The 24,170-nt window shown below is 42.3% G+C and overlaps 1 protein-coding gene across 2 annotated transcripts in view; it reads left to right on the top strand.

Moving 5' to 3' along the window:
* The first annotated feature begins 2,035 nt into the window (after nt 1–2,035).
* The window catches only part of STAG1 (stromal antigen 1), a 118,446-nt gene continuing 96,311 nt past the window's right edge, over nt 2,036–24,170 (top strand). The window contains exons 1-3 of one of the 2 annotated variants that reach the window (XM_010193915.1): nt 2,036–2,073; nt 8,503–8,605; nt 17,384–17,548. In XM_010193915.1, coding sequence (XP_010192217.1) covers nt 2,045–2,073; nt 8,503–8,605; nt 17,384–17,548 — 297 coding nt within the window. In that variant the 5' untranslated portion in view covers nt 2,036–2,044. The remainder of the gene's footprint in view (nt 2,074–8,502; nt 8,606–17,383; nt 17,549–24,170) is intronic. The other variant, XM_010193914.1, reaches the window with a different exon arrangement.

Below are 24,170 nucleotides of genomic sequence, written 5' to 3'. Positions count from 1 at the left end.
GGTGATGGTGACAAAATTGGGTCTGTCTCACTTTTTTGGGATGTTTTATCAATGGCTTTGCTCTTGGGCTGAGCGCAACAGGAAGGGGGAGAGTTTGATTTTGCTGTTTGTAAAAACATCGTTACACTGCATTTACAAACATCATCTTTATGAAACAGACGTTTCTTTTATTAAAACCGGAGGAAAATGTGAAGGTTCTCATTTGTGTAGTCCATGAGGATCAATGATTTCTCCACAGTTGTCAAACTTAATTGCACGACTAAATTTAGAGCTCTTTTCCAGGCAGATAGAGCTTTTCATTAAGTGCCTTATTTTATTTCAACCCAAGCCTAAGCCACACTTCCCAGAGCAGCTGTGTGCTGCTGGTTACTGCGTCTGAGCGTGCACAACACAGCGGTTGTGAAGGATGCTGACCAGATTAAAAACAAATACAACAAGAAATTCCAGGTGGTGGTTGTGCAGGATGCCTTAAACACCTGTGGAGAATCCCATTGAAACCCGTATTGGTTTTCTTCATAAAGATCTTCTGCAAAGTAAGCCTGATGCCCTGTGTCCTGCTGGGATTAGATAACCTGGAGATTGGAGGTGGATGGGTCTCCTTTGAGGTCTGGTTAACATACATGTGTGTGCAGAAGGTCAGCTCTCTTCTTCTGTTTTAAACAAGCATTACAAAAACGTGTACATCTCATTGTCGTGGCAGGAGGAAAAATGTTCACGGAAGCTTAATCAAAAGTTTTCTTCTATTTCGGGGTTTCATTAACTGTTCTTCTTATGTTATACCTAATGTTGGTATTTTGTGACCATGAGAGTGCACGTACTTCAACTGCAGTGAACCTCTCCATTTCAGAGATCTGAACGCTCCTTTTTTTATTTGTATGGGAAGTCGCCTCCAAAATGGATTCTGTCTGACGCTGTGCATGGTTACAATGAATTCTTACAAGTGTCTGAAATGTTCATTGAATGGGCACATCATCCCCTGTTAAGAGGAATTCTAAACCAGTGATGACCAGTGTCTCTGATGACTTGAAAATATAGTGAGGGTCAGTGTCTGTAATGCAGAAACACTTCTACGGATGCAAGTCATGGGAATAGCACAAATAGCATAGGAACTTGTGTTTTCTGGAGGAATGGGATGGCAGCCCTGTGTTGTATTACATCAAATACGAGTGCAGATGTCACAGCGTGCCATTATTTAGTGGTGAAGTCACGGCTGCTGTCGTTAGCCAGCTCCTCGGCCGGTCCTTTGGATAGAGAGGTGTTACTGGAGGGTGCTGTGTGTGGCAGCTGCAGTCCAGTTGTTGTGTAAACCGACAGCTCTGGGTTCAGTTGTTAAAACACTTCCTATTGCAGTGAGACATCTGCATCGCTTCTGAAAGTCAGTCACACAGACCTGTGAGCCGCGGGTCTGACTGAACAGACGTAGCTCCGTCAAAGGAAACGCGGTCAGGGATATCACCTTGTACCCATTCTGTTCTGCTTAAATCAGAACCTGTGTGATTTTAGGTGCAGATCTTTTGTCTTCATTCAGAGCTAGGGAAGACTGTTTCTCATTAAATAAAACTTCTGTCTTGCAAGTTTAGTCTACTGTATGACTGAAAAATAAATTCCTTCAGTCTCATGCTGTCTGATTTATCTGGTTTATTTAAATTTTCTCAGAGTTCTGCTAGTGTTTTTACATTAAGGTTACCATCTACAAATATGGGAGGTAATGCAAAATAGTTTGTGCAATTAAAAAAAAAAAAGTAATGTTTCCTAAACAGAACTATAAAAACTGAACGCAAGAATATGCTGAAGCTGCCCTGGGGGCATCCGCTCTAAATTTCATGTGGTTTAATAGTGATGCTACTTCAAAACTGATCATTTTTGGTTTCGGTGCTTTTTATTCAGTGTATCTCTGGTTTGGAATCGCATCTAACAACGTTTTCCTCTCTTTTACAGGTTGGACTTTGCCATTCTTTTCATGAAAGAGCTTTCCAAGTAGTTGTCTCCTAATAACTTTGAGAAGAAGTTCTATGTAGCTCTTACTTTCAAGAGTGCTGCAAAAATGATTACTTCAGATTTGCCAGTACTACAGTGAGTATGTTTCTCTATGTATTAGAAAATATCAGTTTTAAAAGGTAGAAGTAAGCAGAGAGGCGGTTGTGAGGATAAAGCCCAACCTTGAGAGCAGTGCAGGTTCCTGTGGCTGTTCTAGGGCTCCTGTGTTGTCATATGCTGAAAACTGTAAAAACAACCACCAGCAAAAAAACCCACAACAAAAAAACCCCAAACCACTTAATCTAAATACTTCTTTATAGGTATGGAGATTTAACTTTGCCATGAAAACCGAAACAAGGTCTTGGCTACTCTTATGCTTCTGAATGCTGAGATTTCAGAAATGTGTATGGCTTTAGTCAAAATTGGCCATATTTGTGTGTTCCAGTTGCATACTCTGAGAAAGAGTGACCTGTATTTACTGTGCAAAAGCCTTTGGCTGGAGCGGGTTTTGATCCTGCTGGGAAATAGGAGTGGCTTATCCAAATGGGAACACCTCTGTACCTGGATAATGTGAACTACTTGAAAGAACAGGCTGGATGTCTGTAATGAGGGGAGCTAGGGCGTAAATCAAGTAAAAGGAATTGTGAAAGCAGGAACAAAATGGAGGTTTATTTGACGTGATGGGTTAACCCCCACGTGTCCTTTCAGCCACGGGCTGACCGTGGCTGGCTGTCGGACACCCACTCCGCCGTTCTCTCACTCTCCTCCTCAACAGGACAGGGGGAAATCAAGATGAAAAGCTCATGGGGTGAGAGAGAGAAATCACTTGCTAATTGCCCTCACAGGCAGAACGGACTCGACTTGGGGAAAATGGATTTATTGCCGGTTAAAAAAGATTTGGATGACTGAGAAACAAAGGCAAAAAATAAACTTCACCCTTTCATTCCCAACTCCTGTGCTCACAGCCCCTTTTCCCGCCCTCACGGCTTTTCCCGCCCTCACGGCTTTTCCCGCCCTGGGACTGGCTGGAACTGGCCAGAACCGGGTGGGCCTGGCACAGGCAGCTCCCGCCTCTCCCCACAGAGCCTGCCCCTCAGCCAGGGCCTCGCCACACGACCAAGTACCTCCGGTAATTACCTAATTTGAAGGGTTTTTTTGCTTGGAATGAATATATGAAAATAGGAGTTATCGCAGGGTGTAAAAGAGCCTCAGTTTATCATGGTTCGGTGGTGTTCCAAAGCTAAGCTTTCAGATGCATTTGTTTAAAAAAACTGAATGCTTGGACAATTGTGAAGTGATTTGTCTGACCTTAATAACAGGCTCTGCGTTGTAATTTTCCTTATGTTTTAAAAAATTTCTTTCAAAAGAGTTAATTTCTGCTGTGGGTGAGTACATGGCGGAGAGGATGACCCTGAGGGGAGAGAGTCAGCCCTGAGGGGTTCTGGTTAGATTTGAGGGTAGTCGTGGAAAAAAAACATTCACCTCTTAGTGTTCTGGATGTGCCACATTGAAGAATAAAGAGTGTGCTTGTGGAACGTGCCAGGGACAAACAACTGGGAGATTCTGTCACAGCAAGGGTGGAAAAGAGAGATTCCAGTTCAGGTTCCCAGTTCAGGAAGCTAGGTGGCCTTAAGTGAGTGAAATACTGAGTTTAGGGCTAAAGGGTACGTATTAATAGATTCGGTGACTCTGCACATCAGCTAAAAAACCTGAGGGACATTAAGAATACCAACTTATTCTTTAATCAGAAGATGATTGTGCAGTACTAAAAACTGAAAGGAGACGTGTATATTATTTTCTTCCGGTAGAACTGGGAATCATTTAATGCCATTTAGTGTTGGTGAGATGTCATTGTCAGTAATTTATATAGTTCTGGTTGCCCATAGACAAGATGAGATCTTTCTTTTTACAAAACATCAGCAGGATTTCCAAGTGAAGGTTTAGAGACTCTCCTGAGCACTCAGAACAAGAAGTCAAGGGGCGGACAAGGTATCAAAGCAAGCGATAACTGCTAACTTGGTGTGTCCCAACTAGACTGGAATTGGGAAGGAGTCTGGCTAAGGGTGAGAAAACCTGAAGCCATCTTTGGTTTAGCGGTGTTAGATTCACACGTTTATATTTGGGAAGCTGCAATCCGGTTCCACATAGAGGAAGCCAAGTTTTTCTTCCAAGCTCTTAACTAAGCAGCTTTGAGGGATTATTACAATCTACCACTCCTACGCCTTTTTTCTACTTTTTCATAATGTTTTCTAATCTTTTTGGCTGTCTCCTTGAAACAAAGGGTCCTAAAGTCAATTTGATATATTAATATTACTTGGCTTTGGACCATATCAAATATTCCCTCCCAAATTATTCTCTCTTGAGAGGAATACGAAGGAAAAAATCTTCCATGTTTCTGGGTTCAGAACGGCTTCAGAATGCAGCGAGGACAGGATTTCACTTACTGGTGTTTCAGATGTATGGAAAAACAACCCCTCTGGTGTGTTTGACCTGGGTGACTGTTCCGAGTCCTCTTTCCGTGGGATGACTCATATTTGCTGTGAGGCATGTTCCTCTTTAGATTTTGAAGATCAACCATGAGAGCTGATTCATCCATGATTCATGAGCCTGTGCATTTAGCCATTTTTCTTCATGAATGCTTTTCTTCACAGGGCTGTGTCTGGTGGTAGCAATTACTGAATTTCTCTCTGCCAGAACCTTGAGCCACCTCGACAAGACAGGGAAAAGCTCATAGAAGTGTTTCTGTTTACAAAAACTGATGCATGAACACGGAGTTTTGGTGTAGTGTGTTTTTAAGGGGGAGGTGATACAAGCTGTATAGGGCTTTATATAATATTGAAGGAAGGTAAGTTTGTTTTGATTTATTTTGCAGAGATGTGATGTTGGCTGTGTCTATGGAAGTGCATTCTTCAGAAGCATGACATGGTAAAGGGCTGCCCAGGAATCTGTTAATTCTTCATTACCACATACTTAGTTTCAATGGCTAATTATTGTAACTTCAGAATAACGTCTGGAGTTTGTAGGATGGAACCTGGAGTCACTGCTGGCTTTTTTAGGGTTATCACAGAAACCCGAAAGAAAAGCAGAGTGAATTTGGTCCCATAGAAGGGCTATTACTTGTCTGCTTTGCTCTGCCCACCTCAGTCTTGCAGGTCTCCTACACTGCCAGGTTCTCTTGTGGCTTTGTCATGTCAAGAGTGTCCTAGAGAGGAACAGGTTTAGCCTTGGGCACTGCCACCTCTCTGCTTAGCTGAGGCGGATCTCCTTAGGCATGGATTCATTTCCCTTCTAGCAGCTCCAGGAAAGATAAATAGTGGCTAAGCCGAAGTGTTCCCCTCAGGTGACAATTCACACGCACATAAAATTGGGATAGGAAGATTCTGGTCTGTTAAGATGTGGATGGCAGCCACCAGATAAATGGTGTCCTGGCAGTTGTGCAAGATGTGTAGGGGATGAGGGAGATGGATGCTGGCCAGATGCTCATCTCAGTGAGTGCTGAGGACCTGACAACTGCAGGCAGTGAAGAGATGCTGTGCTCCTCCTCGGAGCTCAGTGAGGGGAAGAAAAGGGAAGTGTGTGTGGACGCAGAGCAGCTGTGAGGCCTTGACAGAAACAAGAAGTGCTGCCTCCCAAACCGAAGGACTCGGGGCCTTTCTGTGCCTGAGTTGTGTGATTCAGACCGAATGCGCTGCTGCTTGAAATGGTGTTTATTTTAATGTTAAATCAGCCAAGGACTGCGGGTTGTCCTTGATCCTGTCTCCCTACTCCAGATAACGTGAGGATTGAAGGGAACTTACTTTCTGATGTTTTCCCCATATTGTTTACATACTTATATTCTTTGCGGAAGAAATCCGCGCTCTGCCTCACACATTGTTAGGGTGAGATTCATCTTGTTTAATTTTAAACAATTATATTTGAGGTGCTTGTCTGTACCACTTCACTGTCAAGGGACATAAATGTAAATTTATAAACTGACCGATTTTGGACACTGACCTTAGCACGAGGTATGTTGCACCTAAAGACTTTCTATTTTCTGTATTGTATGTGTCTAAAATGTAGATTAAATGAACTTCACCCTTGGTACTGATTTATTGAGCCTTTCTCTCCAGCAAACCAGAGAAGTTGCACCAGAAAAATATTAGAGAAGTGCAATTACCAGGTTTAGGACAACAGTCTGGTTCAGGACAAAGAGGTGGTTGGGAATTTAAGAGTTCCCTCCGTATGCAGTGTTCTGAAGCAACTGAGGACTTCAGAACTAAATACCCAAATCTCGGTAGGTCTTGCTAGAGCCAGACAGGGGTGTAGCAAAGTCAAGCTCTCTGTGGACTAGATGCATGCCAAATAGTAGTACAGTTTATTTATGTAATTAAACATACAGCATATGTGTTATATGTCTATAAATTGTGTATATAACATTTACATACATACAACTAAACGTAAAACTAATGCAGTTTGAAGGGAAGCATTTGAGCCATTTGCCTGGGAAGACTGATGAGTCTGCTTGTAATAGAGAAAACTCTTTATCCTGATGGTATTAAGGATGCGGTTTTGTATGCTAGCAAAGCTACAGCATTTCCTCAGGAATTGAAGTGTTGCTTAGACCACACCATGCCTAAAATGTTTCCAGTAACTCTGTGTGGACCAGAGAGAAGCTGTTTTTTCTACAGAGAGCAAGAGGGAACAGCTTTAATTTCTCCACACAATGGAAAGCAGCAGATACTTTGATGGGGTTCCTTCTGTACTCAGAAGTTATTTTTTAAAAAGTTGTCATTATGACCAGTTTACCAGATCATCTTGGACTGTGTGGGGCCTTTCTTTAATTTGGTGTTAGGCTTTTCACAGGTTTGTGGTTTGGTTTTGTTTTTCAAATTCATAGCTTGATACTGAGTTTCTTGAATTCCGTATTTCATGAAGCAGGAAAAAGTACTTCTCATGATTTTATCAAAACAAAGCTGCATTTTCAGTATTTTGAAGAGTTGCTGGTTTACAAGCGTATAATTTGTGAACAAAGATGTACTCAGATGCTGTTTTTTAATCTAGGGTGCCTGGTTTTCCGAGTATGTGGAGATGATCCATTGAAGTTGCTTTCAGAAAAGGACATTCATATGTATTCTACTGCATTCTAGATTTTGGAATGGATTCTGTGCACCCCTTGCTGGTTTTGTGCTCGTAAATTGGAAAAGATTGGAAAAGAATGTCTTAATATTAGAAATCCATCACAGTTCTGCAGAATTATTGAGTGAGAGCAGGCCTGAACAGTACAAATGCAGTGTCTTCAGTGAAGGGAAGTGTCAGAACAGTCTCTATTCTGATACAAGGATGGCTGTATCTTTCTGCATTACTAAGTAGCTTTCTTGGTGATACAGCACATTTGTCAAGAATTCATTATTTGTAAAAAAACCAAAAAAGTAAAACCCCAGACAGTGTGGAAGATCTGTCCGGATCTTGGCTTGCTGAAGCTCCTCAGTTGCTGTCAACCAGCTCACTAATGCTGCCCTTCATGTTTGAGGCTGTATAAAATAGAGGAATAGGTCTGATCTTTGCTTTCCCCTTGCCCAAGTTTTCCAGCAGTTTAGCTCAGATGACATTGGATTTAAAGCAGTCTCTGGTTAGAGGTAGACTCGACCCATCTCTGAGCAATCCAAGACATCATTACAGGTACTCTTTGATCCACAGAGATCTCGTGCACTGGCGGTCTCGCAAACTAAACGTAAAGGCCATCAGTGACAGCTGTGGTTGTGCTCGTGGGCTTTCCTGGGACGAGATCTGGTGCTGCAGAAGGTCAAGTGCCAGCCAGGTTCCCTCAAGCAGCCGGGTCTGTTTTGGAGGCAGAGGCGTACCTGTGCACCTGGTTGGGGGCAGAGGGGCAGGAAACTGGGGTCATGTTTTTTCCCTACTTAGTGTGATTATAACCCTTGAAACAGCAGTGATTGAAAAATGATATTGTGGGCTTCTCTCCTAATTATCGTTGTGCAATGTCAATGTTTTTTCATGGTACAAGTGAAACATTTTTGTAACTGCAGGAATCATAAATGTCTTCAAAACAAATGTATGTTTTGGTTTATGCCTGATGGTCAGTGTTAACACTCTCTTGATTAGCAGCTGCACAATACCAGTCTTTGACTGTGACTGAAAACGTGAACTTGTGTAAATGTGCTAATAATGTGATAGCCAGGTTGGACTCCACTTTGTTTTCTTTCTAAAAGAAAACTGATACCAAGGAATACATTGTGGGATGGATATTCTGAGTGTGCTGTTTAATGTAGCCAGTTTGTGAGGTGTAACATGGTTTCAAAAGTAGCTGTTAATTTAAATAACTTCCAGTCTATAAAATGACACTCCAGTCAATAAAAAGGTAAGGCTTTTTGCCAGGGCTAGCAATGCTTAGTTTGCAGAATAAATGTGGCAAGCCTTTTAATGCTGGTTTTTTTTTTCTGGCTTAGGACTAAATATTTAATCAGTCAGTTATAGATTACTTGTTGATTTCAAATCATTTTAATTTATCTAGTGTTTTTTCCCCCCTAGGGATTCTACAAATGAAACTACTGCACATTCAGATGCTGGCAGTGAGCTTGAAGAAGCAGAAGTCAAAGGAAAAAGAAAAAGGGGCCGACCTGGCAGGCCTCCAGTATGTGTAATTTAGTTTTGTTTTGTTACGCATCTATTTAAAATCGACTGCAAACTGTTTTTCATCTCATCATCTTGTGGTCACATAAATAGGCTTTTAATGAACCCTGTGTCAAACTTTATGAAGACTTGTAACATGAAATATTTATCAGATTGGTGTACAAACAATGCTCGGAGTGTTTAAAAAGGGACATAAAAATGACCTCGTATAGCTGTTATTTTTTCTTTTGCGAGTTGCTTACATTAACATGACCATTTTGTTATTACTGTCATATTGAAACATTCTTCCAGACATGAGAATAATCTCAGTAAGCACAACCACTTTCTGTTTTGAAAGTTGTAACGGATTTTAAGTGGCAAATGACATTCGAGCCATCCTTTTAGTAACTGGTAATCTCTTAATGCGACCGGAAGAGTTGCAGCATGGCATTAACTAAATGCCTCAGAAGAGCTATTAACACATTTTAAAAATTCATGTAACTGACCCACGCTGTGTCCTATGTTCAGAGCTTCAGCCTGTTCTCTAGCGTAGTGCAGCAGGTGATGTTGCTGTCTGCTCTGTAAGAAACAGTCTTGGCCTGTTGCTGGCCCATGAATGGGAACATACAGAAACAGTTCTCTATTACACATGGTATTTAAGGAGGCTTTCTCTTTTATTTTCATTTATTTTCTAAAATAGCCAATTTATTGGAAAGTACAGAAAAAGCTCTGTGTATCGTGTTGTCTCTCGTTTTACTTTAAAGAAGTCATCAGATGTAGTTCTCTTGATTCTGTCACTTGAAGTAGACACTGTGGAAGAAGACTTTTGGTGAGCAGTTCTCTGTGTGTTTTATTAATGGTTCTTCTCTTAGTCTTCGTCTCCATACAACACCCCCCGTAAGAATGTGCTATACGTATAGCACCAGTAGATTGAGGTTTACTGTTTTTTTACCCTGAGACCTTTCAACCTAAGTCAAACTCCTTAAGCATGGGCTAGTGAAGGAGTCTGTCAGGATAGACAGAACTATGTGTTCCTCTCAGGCACGCTGGCCAAGCTGCAGCAAACTCCTCCTCACCATTGGTTTTCAGTTTGCATCACAGTTTCTGGGCTTGTTTTGGGATCCATAATTTTAAATCCTGGGCTTTCTGAGCACGTTGTCTTCCCTTTTGTAAGCTTTTGAGCAGTGTTTGCTGTGATGGCATATATTCTTCAGTGGATGGACAGATTTTTCTCACAAACATGGAGTTTCTTTACAGGAAGCCTTAAAGAAGGATGGAAAGAGAACAGATCATCTGTTCATATAACTCGTAAACGAGTGGCAAAATCAGAAATTATCTTAAGAATATCTGTGAGTTTTTGAAGATCTAATAAAAAGGAGGATGGTGCAGTCTCTTTGCTAATCCAGAAGAGTGTCAGAGTTTAGGAATTTAAGTTAAAACAAGACTAGTATTTTGTACCTACCACATATTCACTGGAAAGGACACCTGAATATTACAAAAGATGTTTCTTATCCCTCTGTTGGAGCTTATTCGTAGCTCCCATGGGAATATTTGCTGAAGCACTCTACTGGTCCTGCTATCAAGTTTCTACAGGAGCCAACTGCTCGTTATGCCAAGAACAACCCCAGGCTCATTAAACGTACACAAGTGTAAAGTGATGAACATACAGAGTAAGCACCATTGCTTCATGTGTGAAATGGTGGGCTACGAGCTGACCCTTGCTGCTAAGGAGCAAGACCGTAGGCTTATCTGAGATACTTCAATGGAGTTATCATCTTAATGCTCAATGGGGGGTCAAAAAAAATCAAAGCTAATCTTAAAACTCTGAAGAAGAGAATGAAGAATAAAACAGTGACCTTTATAAAACAGTGGTTTGCAAAAAATTTGAATATTATGCACAATTCAGGTTTCTATTCTCCTGTCAATCTCCACCCCAAAATCTCAAGGAGGGTGGATAGGGAGTGGAAGAGGTCCAGAGAAGAGAAACAGTGATGGTCAGTTGTGTAATCAGGCTGGGAGGGACCTCAGCAGCTCTCACGGCAGCCTCCTGCTCAGAGCAGCATCAGCTTTGGGCTCAGAACATGGTGCTTGGGGCTTTTCCAGTCTGATCTTGAAAACCAACAAGGCTGGATACTGCACAGCCCCTCAGCAACCTCTTTCATTTTATTTCGTGAACAGTTTCTCCCTTATAGACAACCAGAACCAGTCTTGCTTCAGTTCATGACTGCTGTCAGTTGTTCTCCCGCTTCTGTGCTGCAAAAAGCCTCACAGGATGAGTGTTCCTAGCCCTCCCAGCTCTGTTGGTAGCCCTCTGCTGAACTTGTTCTAGTTTATCAGTACCTCCTTTGCACTGAGAGGACTGAAACTGGACATGGTATTCCAGATGTGGGCTAAGAGGCGTGCAGTAAAAGGTTCTAATCCCTTTCTGTGGCGTACTGCTGTATTCCTGGTGGTTCAGTCTGGGGTGCTGATGGCCTTTGCTGCTCAGGCACGTGGCTGTCTCAGGTCTGGTTTGCGGTCTGCCAGGACCCTGAGGTCTCTCTCCACAGAGCTGTTCCCTATCTGGCTGGGCTCCAGCCTGTGTTGCTGTAGGAGTTTATTCCTGCTGGGGCAGGTCTTTGCACTTGTCCACATTGAATTTGAGTGTACTGTTAGCCCAGTCTTCCAGACTCTCAGCAGGAGTCCTACCCTCGCTGTCAGCAAGCAGCCTCCCTGACAGTTTGGTGTCATCTGCACACTCAACAGGAACGTTCTCTCATTGCCTCCGGGGAAACTGGACATGTTCCAGTTAGATTTGTGTTGTACTCCCTCATCACCAGCCTCACCTGCAGGGTGGTCCATTAACCGCTGTGCTCCGAGCCCCCCAGTTCGACCAGTGATCTGCCCATCCAGATCACAACTTCTGAGCTTGGGTCAGTTGTGGGAGACTGTTGAAAACCTTGCTAAAGCCAAGGTAAATGACATCTACTGCACTCCTCTCATCCTCAATTCAGTCATTTTTCTACAGTTTTTTAGGTGACTTGACAAAGTCTCTATGTTTGGATACACAATCAAATCCTGACTTCATAATTGATACTGTGGCAACAGAAAGGAATAAAGTTATCTATTAAAAAAATTACCTGAAAGGATAATGCTATTTAATGCCTAATATCCTTGAGGAGAAGTGCAACCACCTTGGCAAGCCTAATCTAGGCAGTTAAATTTACAACATGATTGGATATTAAAAGTCACGGACTTAGTAATTGAGGTGTTGACTTTGCAGATGTATTTCACTTTCCTTCCTCCTCCACGTTGCTCTCCTATCCATGTGCTAACACATCTGCTTTCCGCAGGTGGACTATTTGCTTCTTAGAGGAGGTGCAGCTCTGATATTTCTCTCCTGTTCTTCCATCTGCCAACATAATTTTTATTCCTCATACAGGTGCCACCAACCTTTCCTTTCAGATGTGAAACAGATTAAAATAGAGTTTAATTTAGAGCTGTTTTCTTCAGCTAATACTTGCCTTTGATGGTTTTAATTTCTGCCCAAAGGCTCTTCTGATGTTTTGGTTGTTTTGTTTGTGATTTTGTTATTGTTGTTGATTTTTTCCCCTAACTAAAATATTGTGGTCCATTAAGATTTGATCTCTCTGGAAATGCTGATTTGCTTATGTCCTTAGGCCATCACGGCCACAGTGACACATCTGCCATAAACATATTGACCTCTTTTGGAAACAGTTTGCTCTTCTGTGCTGTTTTGTTAGCTGCATGGTTCTGTTACAGAGCTGCACATGCTGTACTCCATCAAATACATCTATGTATTTAAAGTAGGTTTCTGTTGGTATTGGTATAGAACGGACTTGACCTTTTATCAGAAAGACAGACTACTACTACAGTGTTTTCCAAACTTTTTTCCAAAGGAGGACATTCCTCTTTGCAGGTTTGAGACTTTTGTAAGGAGATGGTCCTCATTTGAAAATCTGCCATTTATAGCAAATACCTCTTCTCTTAATATTAACTTTAATATTTTTGGAAGCCTTCCCTTCTTGAAAACTTTGCTTTCCAAGTTGCACCTCCGCTTGGATAAAAGGCTATTCCAGTGAGTAGAGCAGGCAGTCAGCTTACAAAGAGTCCTCTGAAATAACGCTCAGAATCGTCTCTGTTGGTCCCGAACTCACCAACCCTTGCAGTAGATGTAGCAGGAGCTGCACCGTGTCCTGTTCTAGCACTGACCCTGGCTGGGGCTGGCTTTCCCCTGCCCATGTCTGCTCCTGAACAGAGTCTTGTGGCCAAGAGGTGAATCTGTCCAGTCAGTGGGATATTCTGGTGCGTGTATTTATGCGATACTATACGTCAGCATACAATCTAGATCTGTATTTACTGAATTGTTTGGGGTGTATTTAGGGAGTCCCCCGTGACAGTTCTGTAGTTGAATTTGCCAAGACATTGGCCAAGAATGCCTTTTCTGTCAGCTGCAGTATTGAAATACATGGGTATTGGTGCGCTCTCCTGTTCTAGGCAGTAGCTTTCAAAACCCAAGGGCTCAAGATGCAGTGCAGCTTTTACATCAGTGAGCTTGGGCTCAGATCAGTTATTTATCCTTTCTTGTCTCCTCTTGGATCATTGCTCTCTGTCCAATGTTGTTGGCGTGCTTTATTTTAAGCTATCTGGCCTTACCTTCCCAGGAGCTCAGAGTAGCTTGGCTCAACCCTCCGCTGTTAGAGTTGCGGGAGTGAGAGAGGTCCCTGGCTGTATCTGAGCTGTGGAGCAGGAGCAGACAAATTCACCTTTCTGGCTTGAAGGACAAGAGAAAAGGTCAGCCTTTTGGCGGTGACAGTTCCGAAATCCCTGCTGATCTCTCATTCCCTGCTCAGGGCTGCAGCAAGTCTTTCTCCAGCTCCTCTCCTCGTATTCTTTTATTAAGGCGAGATGGAACAAGGCACTTCTGATCCTTTTGTCCCCAGCACAGACCGTACGGTTTTGCTTTCAGGTCCTCTTGTATTTTTTGGTATGCAGAAGACAGACCACAATACCTTATCTTTGCATTCATATGTGAAATTGTAACTTTGCAACAAGCTCTTATCCTTATTTAATCTTCTAGCATGGATGTTAAGTACTGCAGTGAGTTGAGTTTTCCTTCCAGTTCCATATCAGACACGTCCTGATTAATGTTAGGAAGGAATCCTCTTGGAAGATTTTCTTTTCATAGCAGTGGACGTTTGTGGTTTTGTGCGACTTAAATCAGTGTCCTGTTTCAGCTTGCTTGCCTGATATTTTATGTACATCCCTTAAAACTGAAACAAGTCAGTCTTTCTGTAGTTCTGTGGACATGCAGTGCTCATACAGCCGGTATGTGAAGATTTCTGTATCCTGCCACTTGAGCTTCCTGGTGGAGAAATCCTGATGGCATTAGAAGTTTTCCTTCTAAGCTTTTGAAGTGATGATTCCTTTATTTGTGACAATCTAATCTATTCTCCATTTTTCTGTGGAAATAGTTGTCTGTGATGGCAGTTGCCTCAGCTGGAGTGGAAGCATTACAAGCATTTATAGCAGACTCTTCTGGTTCTTTAAGGTGACTTTTAGAGCTTTTGCTGGGTGTTTGAATCAGGATGAACAAAAAAAGCACCCCCATCCCCAACAGTGCTGCTGCCTTTTTTTGTTCTGAATTGCCTGTGCTGCAGCTGAAGCAGTCCTGTACATGCTAGCTGTTAAGGGACCTGCATCTCTATTGTATCTGGGGGATGAGGCTTTTCACAGGGGGCACCTTGGTTATTGACCAAAAAGTCCAAAGGACTGACCCTTTGAACCCAAGAACTTCTCCCTAGGTAACCAGCATGATGTGAAGTGTGTGAACCCACCCTTTAATCAGGATTCATTCAGAAAGAGCTGAACATCTCCATGTTCCAACCATTACCACTCTTCAGCTGAAGTCAGGGTTATAACACAGAAGCCTCTCAAGATGGCGATGCCTTTGAGAGGCAAATTCTTCAGTGTCACTAAAGTGGAAGATTAAAAAGCCTCTTCCAGCTATGTTGAGAAATAGGATATTGCTTTGAATTACTTACTGTTTGAATGCACATCATTTAGGGCGGTGGGTTAGGTGGAGTTACTGACCTGTGACACTTGTACTGTCTTTATTTCTTTGTGAAGTGCATCCGTTTGACTTGGGGAAGGTTAATGGAAAATGTCAAGCCACTTGAACGTTTTTGGCAGTGTGTGGACTAACTTTCATTGTATTACTTGATTTTACAAAATTGGGTCACTTTTCACAAAGAATCCCAGGATGTGAGGAGTTGAAGGGCCCTGGAAAGCTCCCCCAGTGCAACCCCTGCCAGAGCAGGATCACCAGAGCAGTCACACAGGAACACAGCCAGGGCTTTGGGTGTCTGCAGACAAGGAGACTCCACAACCTCTCTGGGCAGCCTGGGCCATGCTCCATAACCCTCACACTCACAAAGTTTGTCCTCATCTTAAGCTTGAACCTCCTGTGCTCCAGCTTGGGACCATTGCTCCTTGTCCTAAAGGAAAGACTTGCTTTCTTCACTGTGAGAGATGTTCTCATTGTCAAAAGGAAATGGATACCACAGCAAAACTTTATTCAAGTGGACTCAGTGCTATGTCTGGTGTTAATTCAGGCCCAGGACACGGAGGTTTTTACTTGGGCTTGAAAAATCTGGCTTAGTCCAGTAGTTGTGTCAGAAATTCATCTGTCAGTTGTTTCTGTACCTCTGCTGAGAGCTCGCTGCTGTTCTCACCCTTCTGATTCAAACTGTGAGTCTTGATCAAAGCACCCCCTTTACCTGACAAAGGAGGAGTTCAAACTGAGCATTGACGTGTCTTGTGATTGCTCATTTTGAACATGTGTGTGCTGGCCCGTAGTACTCACACCAGCATAGGTGGCTTTTCTCATTGCTTTCCAGTAACCAGGGTGTCTTTGGATGTGTGCATCTCAAGTCCATCTCCTTCTTGCTTTCCCTTCATCTTTACAGTGTTGAAGGTCTCCCTTTGAATTACATGTTGAAAAAAACTTGAGTACAGAGAGGTCTTGCATTAGCTTCTCCGGAGGGCATCAATTTGCATGCCTGCTTTCATTTAGCGGTACTTGTAGCTTGTTGAAGTGCTCCTGTGTCACTTTGGAGCTTGGTAGAGCTCAAACATTTCACGTATTGATAGCTTGCTTGCTGATAAAGGCAGCTTTGCACATGTAGGATTTCACTGAGGGACAACGTGTATTCTTTTGATCAGAAGTGCAGATGTTACCCAAAAAACTTCTCACAGAGGTCATTACCCTTATTTTAAGCTTTCCAGCTTGCATTTGTATGCAGGTCTTTAATTAATCTTTGCATGAGGTAGTTGCATTCTGCCTTGCTCTTTTCTTTGGCTCTGTCACCAGCAGTGATCCCTTTTAAAGTAAGGGGCGAGTAAAATTGCAGCTCTGTCTTCTGCCAGCTCTTCTCCAGCGATCAGATCCCTTTGCTCTGCTGGGAAATTCTTCATGTGTCTGCAATTGGAGGATGCCACCAAAAACTTGACTTGGTGTTCTTTACTGAAAGCTTTAATGGAAACCGGCTGGCAGCACACTCAAGTAAATGGTGCAGTGAGGATATTGTCCTAAATGCAAAATTTGAGTTGCTTGCATTTTGTTTTATTTAACACAATTCCTTGCTCCGTGGAAAACGGCAGCTTTTGCTTTTGTCTGCCTCACAGCAGGGAGAGAGAACAGAATGTGGAAGTAAGATCATAGGAGGAATCTTGTGTTATTTTCCCCAGAAACTTTTTTTTTCATAAAGTGACTTACTTCAGAGCAAACTGTTCACTGGGTGACTTCTTACAAGTGGGATCCGTGCCACCTGATTATAAGCTTGAAGAATCTAGAGAAAATTACTTTAAATAATTTAATCTACATGCACGGGGAAAACGTTTTAGCTGGTACAATTTTGAAGCAAGGAGCTATTACGATGCTCTGCTAAAGCTGGCTGTATAAATTCAGTGGTTTAATTTGAGTTGAAGAGCTGACTCGTTATGTACAGTTTCTTATAAAAGTTGTATAAAAACAAAAATAGAGAAAATGAATGTTAACATGACAAGTGTATTTTTAATAACTTGTTGTCTTCCAGAGATCATTAGTTATTCTAAAAATGTTTTGTGTGCCAACATAAACCACTTTTGCTGTCCTGTCTGTAATTTGCTACCATTTATCTAGTTTAGTCATGTTGTTGGCTGTTTGTGTTGAGTAAGGCTGATACGGGTATTGATGTGAAATGGCACACCAGCATTGGAAATACACCAACACCTTGACATGACAGTGGATTTAAATCACAGAATCTCAGAATATGAGGAGTTGGAAGGGACCTGGAAAGCTCCCCAGTGCAACCCCTGCCACAGCAGGATCACCAGAGCAGTCACACAGGAACACAGCCAGGGCTTTGGGTGTCTGCAGACAAGGAGACTCCACAACCTCTCTGGGCAGCCTGGGCCATGCTCTGCCGCCCTCACCCTGACAAAGTTTGTCCTCATGTCAGAAGTTTTTCCTTATGTAAGGAAAATTGTTCCTCAACAACTACTGATAAAAATGTATGTGTCTGACTGGATAAAGCCCTAAGCAACATGGTTGGATCTCATAGCTGACCCTGCTTTGAGCAGGAGGTCAGACTGGAGACCTCCAGACATCCCTTCCAGCCTGGCCGTGATACTTGTGTGGATAGAAATGTGGGAGTGTGTGAATGTGTGCGCAATACCGATGTCTAATTTATAAGGATACAATGAGCTATTTCAGGTATAGCTATAATAAACGTTCCTTCTGCTGGTTTTCTTTGCCCAGTCTGCCACTAAGAAACCTCGGAAGTCTCCAGCAGACAAGGGTCGTTCTGAATCTGGAGCTAGAGGAGCGTGTCGAGGAAGAGCCAACGGCCACCCTCAGCAGAATGGAGAAGGAGACCCTGTCACTCTGTTTGAGGTGGTTAAGCTGGGGAAGAGTGCTATGCAGGTAAGATAATTAATTGTCTGTGTATCCTGATCAGTCTGAGCTGTGCTTTCAGAAACGATTGCAATTTTTCATAATCTGCATTGGTCCAATAAACTGTGTATGAGAAAGGGTCAAAATGTACCTCGAGTGCAGGGCTCTCATCTGTGCTTCCGAAAGACAAAAGACAGATCAGAAAGTCATGCTTTTAAATTCTCCGTTATTTTGTTCATTATTTCCAAATTGAAAATACGTGTTGGTATTAAGCAGTCCATTATAATAAGTTTTATAAGAGAAAACGTAAATTATACTAGTGATGGATCCAAGGCTTTTTTTATTTGCAAAAATACATCCCGACATAAGCCCTCTGGAGTACTTTGCACTGCTGCTTGCTTGCTTCTTGCTGTCCCCACCGAAGCAGCAGAGAAAGGATAAAGTACAGTCTAGGCTTTCTCAGTGTCCGAGGAACAAGGACGGACACATCCCAGAGGTGAATTTTTCATTGTCAAATCAACTTCTAAGATAGTGTATTCATCGCCTCTGGAAGTGTTTCGAACTCCTTGTGTTTGATCCGTTTCAGAGGTCTGACAGGATTTATTGGGCCGATGAGTCCCACCTCTGTGGACGATTGGTTTTGACAGTACTTGTGTGCTTTCAGGAACCCACTGTGCTTCACCTGTTGTTTTTGGCACCCAAAGGTGAAGCAATGGGCCCAAAGCAGTGCTCATCCAGAGCAGTGCAGAGCCGGCCGTGGTTCCAACTGAGGGATTGCTTAAGCAAACATCCCTTAATTTGCATTGCAACAAAACAGGACTCATGCAGTGTTAGTTCGTTTTGACTTTGTGGTGCTAACTAACATGGGAAATGACAAATTAGGAATATTAGGGGCCAAGCCCTGTTTTCAGTATTACTTTTAGTGTAGCTAAAAGCTAAGTCTCATTAACTCCAAAAGAAACCTACTATTCCAAGTGAGTGAAAGCTGTTGGAAAATTTTGTGGGTCTCAAATTTGTGGAAGGTCTGAGATGCAATTTTAAAGAAGTAATAAACAGGAAGGAAATGAGAGTTTTTATTCTTCATAGTTCTGTATTTACAGTTACTCAGGGTCAACCCTTCTTTTCTGGTAGGTGAAGACAGAACAAATTTACTCCTAACAAGGCTATGCATTCCTTGTGCCTCTTCTTCCTACATGGTTTAAGTCAGGGCTCCCAACTTCGCTTGGTTTTCAACACTTGTTCAAATTTCGTTTTTGGCAGGGTTTAAGGAAACATCTGGAGTCTATTTTCTGGTTTTACTGTGGTGCAGAACATACAATATGCTTTACGTAGTATGTTTGTCTTAGAGTTGTTGATATTTGCAGGAGCTAAATGAAAAGGAATGGGTGATTGCTTTGATATCTGATGACTCTGTGTGTGTGGGAATTGACTGTGATACATGTCATCTATTTCAAAAGAGGTGCCATCAGGAGTCTTCTCAAATGAAATTCTAAAAAGAAATTGTCTGCCTGTTTATTAAGAAACCTTTGGAATTCAAATACAAAGGAATTGCTTTGAGAAATTCAGTATTTGTACACGCATATATAGATGGGTGTATGTCTGTGTATTTGTACATATGTACATGTGCACACACATGCTTAAAACGTGCCCAGCCTGCTTATTTGAGGAGGAAGTAGACAGCACATTTTAAGCAATAGAGAAATTATAAGCAAATAGTAGAGGAATAGTCAAGTTTATTTGAAGGCCTGGGTTGCAAACAGCCGTAAATGACTTGAGCCGTATTGAGAAGCAGCAGTCCTAATGTCCAGAGTATGTGTCATAGAATCACAGCGTGGTTTGGGTTGAAGGGACCCCAAACGCCCCCAGTCCAACCCCCATGGGGTCACAGCTCCACCAGCCCAGGCTGCTCCCAGCCCCGGCCAACCTGGCCTTGGACACTGCCAGGGAGGGGGCACCCACAGCTTCTCTGGGCACCCTGGGCCAGGGCCTCACCACCTCACTTTCAGACGATAATCCCATGTGAAAACAAAGTTCTATAAACCACACTTATTAGTATCTTTATATTTTTCTTCTTTCCTTATTAGCTTAAGGATTTTGATGTAACAGCTAGGAATGATTGGCAGTTTTGTTTTTCATAGTTTCAGTGCAGGTTTTTGTGGCCAATTTTATCAATTTTTACAGTTTTGCCAATTTTCAGATAAGTATCATATGTTAGTATTTGTCAGAACATATTTAGTTCCTTCCCTGCAATATAAATGTACATTTTTCCATAGTGCTCTCACATAATGAAAACCCAGAAAAATTCAGAAAATATTCTGAAATTACTTGGAAATTTTACTTAATGTGCTTTCATTTTTGATCTTTCTGCTTCTGCTGTTTGCTCTCAGGATTTATTTTAGTGTTAGATTTTTCTTATTGCTGTTGCCACTCATGGGAGCCTGTAGCAATTAATGCAGCAATTCTCACTTCTTTTAAGTTCGTCCTCTATTTTGGGTCTCAGAGCAGGATTCATTTACTACTTCTCTTCAGGCTTATTGCTCTTTAGTTCTTCCAGGGGAACAAAGTTAGGTTAATATTTGGTATTTCGATATACATAGCTTCAGAGCTGCTCTCTGCATATGAATCTCTGCCTCTATTATGGAGTGCTAGTTATGTTGGTGTTAAGTCTCATTTGAGCTCTATAAATCAATTTGCTACCAACATTAACTTGGTATTGGATTCTTGTCGCTTAAAATGTGCTCTGTAGGCTTTTTTGTACAGTCGGTTGCTGCAGATGTTTTTCTGTTGCCAGCTCCAGTGTATGCAGTGTGCTGGGACCTGCTGTTTGTGTTTTCTGTCGGCACGTTTTGTTACTCCATTGAGACCATTCATGAAACTTTTTTAGGCTCTGTGGTGATTTTTTTAGGCAAGCGTGATACTCTTCTGCTTTTTGTAATTTTTTCTCTTGAATTTTGATATGGATACAGCTCTTTCCACTGTATCTCCCACTCTAAAGCCCTGCAGGCAGAATAGACCATGTCCCCATTTCTCATGTGCTGAACTGCCTGGGTTTACATTGGTGGGGATGAAGGGCATGGGTGCATCTGCAGTCCCAGCCGAGCGCCCAGTGCAGAGCCTGGCTTGTAGCTGAAATCTTGATAGTCACTTCTGCATTGGTCTGACCCTGGTGTTGAACTGGCAGTGAAGTACAGAGCGTGTGGTGATTCACAGTTCTTTCCAAGAGCTGATCCGTCTTTATGCATCTTGTTACTATCCTAGATCATTTCAGTAACATTTGTATTTCCATAGCATTTAGGGCAGAAATAGGTCTGTATGCTACCTCCCTGCATAGCTTAGACCACGGAATTACACCCATGCCTGTATTAAGGCAACAGCATCTTTACAACCCTCATTTTTCTGTAGTAACAGTAATATTAGTTTCAGGTAATCAGAAGTTGTGGGGGACAACCGTAGCAGCTGTAGAGGCAGAGCCAAGGTTCTGAAGATCCTTGTTCCCCTCAGGTCTCCCTGCAGCAGCTGCTCCCCTGTCCCTTTGCTCACAGGTACCTTGGCCATTGTGGTGCGGAGCTGAGCTGGTGGATGTGGAGCAGGAGGTGGCACTGACCTTGGAGGAGGCCCCTGGAGCCCCCCAGCACCAGAAGCGTGAGCTGCTCCCTGGGCTGGCTTCTCCCAGGAAGGAAGGCGATGGTAGAGCAGGCCCCAGTGACTGCACTGCTGGATCAGCGGGTTCCTCACGCACTCTGCATGGGTTCAGCTTTGCTTTGCTTCTGTCAACTCCCTGGGATTTTATCTCACCGTTATTTTAATCACATAATTATCATGCAGTGTAGATAATCCCAGTGTTCCCTAGTCCTTCCACTGGTTCAGGTTGGAAAGAGTTGTTATATGCCTGCTTTAATCTAGGATAAACAGAGGCTGCTGTTGAACAGATTGGTCCCAGCTTATCCCACACCTCCAGCTGAAGTTCTTTACACCTTTCTCATGTGTTTTATAGTCACACCAAGAAATAGATTTAATTAGAACCTGACACTGGAGGATTCTTTTTCAGCTGGATCAGCTCCCTGATTTCACTCATCTCTGGCAGCAGCTCAGACTTATTCTTTATTAGAATTACTGTATAACCATCACCATATCTACCTTATTTAGGAATAATTGTGTTTTACATATATGCCACTACATATGTACTTGAGCTTAAAGACATCAGGGCAGCTGTAACTGAGTCATATCAAGAGTCCAGTGTTTGTCTCTGACGATGGCCATTAAGAAAGAGAATCAGAAGGCAAAAAGGTATTTTGGGAATTCTCCCTTCCCCTCAGTGTTGGCAGCTCAGGGTGGATGTGGTGTCTGTTTTCAGTAGCTTTCTTTTCCCCACGTTTGTCTCTTCTCCCTACTAAAGTCCTCTTCACTGGTGTCTGTGTCTGCCTCTCTGTTCTGGGCAGTGAAGGGCTTTTGAAGGTCGACATTATGCAGACAGATGATATCAAGTGTTATCAGTGGGGTTTGTGTTAAAGGCACGTTGTGGTTTCATTGTCCTTTGTGGTATGTTAGCAGTGCTGTGTTCTCCAGCTTGAAGGGTGGGAAATAACTTTGGGTTTCCCCAGACTATCTCAGAAGGGGTTTAAGTGTGCATTTTCTAAAGTTTACAGGGCAAATAGCTGCAGTTATTGTTGTAATTTAAACTAGTATTTAGTGGTCGTATTGCTAGATGGATTTCTTCTGCAGCCTGGTCTTGCTTTGCTTTTGGTTGTGTACAGAATCACAGAGTTACAGAATCAGTGAGGTTGGAGGAGATCCCTAAGATCATCAAGTCCAGCCGTGAAAAAAATACAGAACGCTTCACGAATGTGTGTCATACGATACTGAATATTACTGTAGTATAGTCAGTGGCACACAGAATTATTTAGTGATTTATTTTTAGTAATTTACCTCCATATACTACTGAATTAAAAGAACAAATCAAAACTAGGTACACGTTTTCAGGCTTATTATACTAGAAACAATTTAGCCACCAGATGAAGCATTAATTAATTAGAAGGGTATCCCTTAATACCAAATGAATTTTTCAGCAGTCATCACCTGAGACTTCTTTTCCCTTGTGGTGTAATGAGGGCTAGGATGATCTTGCTGTTCCTATGAACACATGTGCTGGTCGTGCAGTGTGTGAGAACATTGTACCTGAAAATACCCATTATACTTAAAATCAGAGAGGTCTTTTGCTCTCTAGAAGAGCATAGGTTTTGAAGTATCTGGAGTGATCTGTAAACTCTTTACAAATTGTACTAGCAAAGGAACTTCAATAATATTTGTTAATGAATTGGTGAGTCCCTCTTATTAGCACAACCGGGTTTGTTCCTGCCTTCCTCGAAGGATTTTTGTATGCTCGTGTTCAGTGTAGATGTAGTTGCGATGCTTTGCAGCATCTTGGAGCTGTTGATGCCTGTGGCTGGCCCAGCTTCAAGATGAGAGAGATGAGCACCTACCAATATGCTGTCCCATGGTAGAAAATAAGCTTGATCCGAGGCTGTTGAACATTGCCGGTCATTGCTGAGGCCTCGGGTGCGAAAACGCAGCTCTGAGCAGTGCGGATCTGTTACAAGGGTGCTCGTCCTCAGCAGCTTTGTGGTTTTAATCCGTGTGAGATTTTTCCAGTATGTTTTATGTGCAGAAGTGCACCAGTTAAAACGTGCATTTCTCATACTCTCAGAAGAGAAGGAAATATTTTTATATTGCAGTAGTTGTTTTTTTCTTCAAATGGTTTCATATCATGTATTACCCCATGTCCCTACAGAGTGATATTTAATGCCTGTTCTATTGCATAGCAATATGTATTGATTTGAAATGTCACCCGCAGTTATCTCTGTGTGGTGAATATGGACCCTTAGTTTTACTGGGAATAAATACTTCTAGGGTTGTATTCCTTCCCCCTCTGTGCTTCAGGGAAAAGAAGTTATATAGGGAGACACTGCATAAAGCAGAATTTCCCATCTTTGCTTGTGATGAAAAAAGCAAGAAACAGGCACAGTTCCATTAAAACAGGCACAGTTCCATTGAAACAGGCACAGTTCCATTAAAGGAAGATCTTAAAAAATAATTTCAGCTTTTCAGAAAGTGCTTGCTAGCTGTTAGCAAGGCGTGAGCTCTTTTATAAATTAAAATTACAATCTTTAGAAGAAGAAATTCTCAACCTACAGTTCTTTTTTATTAACCTTGTATTAGGTTTTTCACCGTGTGTGTTAGCCTGCAGTTCGGAGTGCAGCCGAACAGCCAGGTTGACGTCTTACGCACAATCTAAATTGCGTGTAATTTCCCGTGTTGGGAACTGCCTCCTCCCCAGTAACTGTCTGTGTAATTACCGCCGTCTTCACAAAACCTGACCTTAGAAGACTTTTGTTCTTCATAAAAACCTGCACAGATTTACTTTCAATACCCCAAACTTTTCTGCAGAGCATTGCAAGCCTTTTGCTACTTCCTTTTTCCCCCATGTTCTCAGCCTCAGTGTTCTGAAGAGCTCCACGTTCTTCTCGTTTCTGGTGCAGCACGTTTGCTAGTTCTTCTCTTCAGGCCGCTCCTTCTCTAGATAATTGAAATCTTTACTTTCACTGTGCTTTCCTTTTTTGTTTTAATAAGCTTCGAATTTCATTTGTTTTGGCAG

This window comes from Mesitornis unicolor, unplaced genomic scaffold, assembly GCF_000695765.1.
Source record: "Mesitornis unicolor isolate BGI_N332 unplaced genomic scaffold, ASM69576v1 scaffold13851, whole genome shotgun sequence".
NCBI lineage: Eukaryota > Metazoa > Chordata > Aves > Mesitornithiformes > Mesitornithidae > Mesitornis > Mesitornis unicolor.
This window is presented reverse-complemented; position numbering and strand designations above follow the sequence as displayed.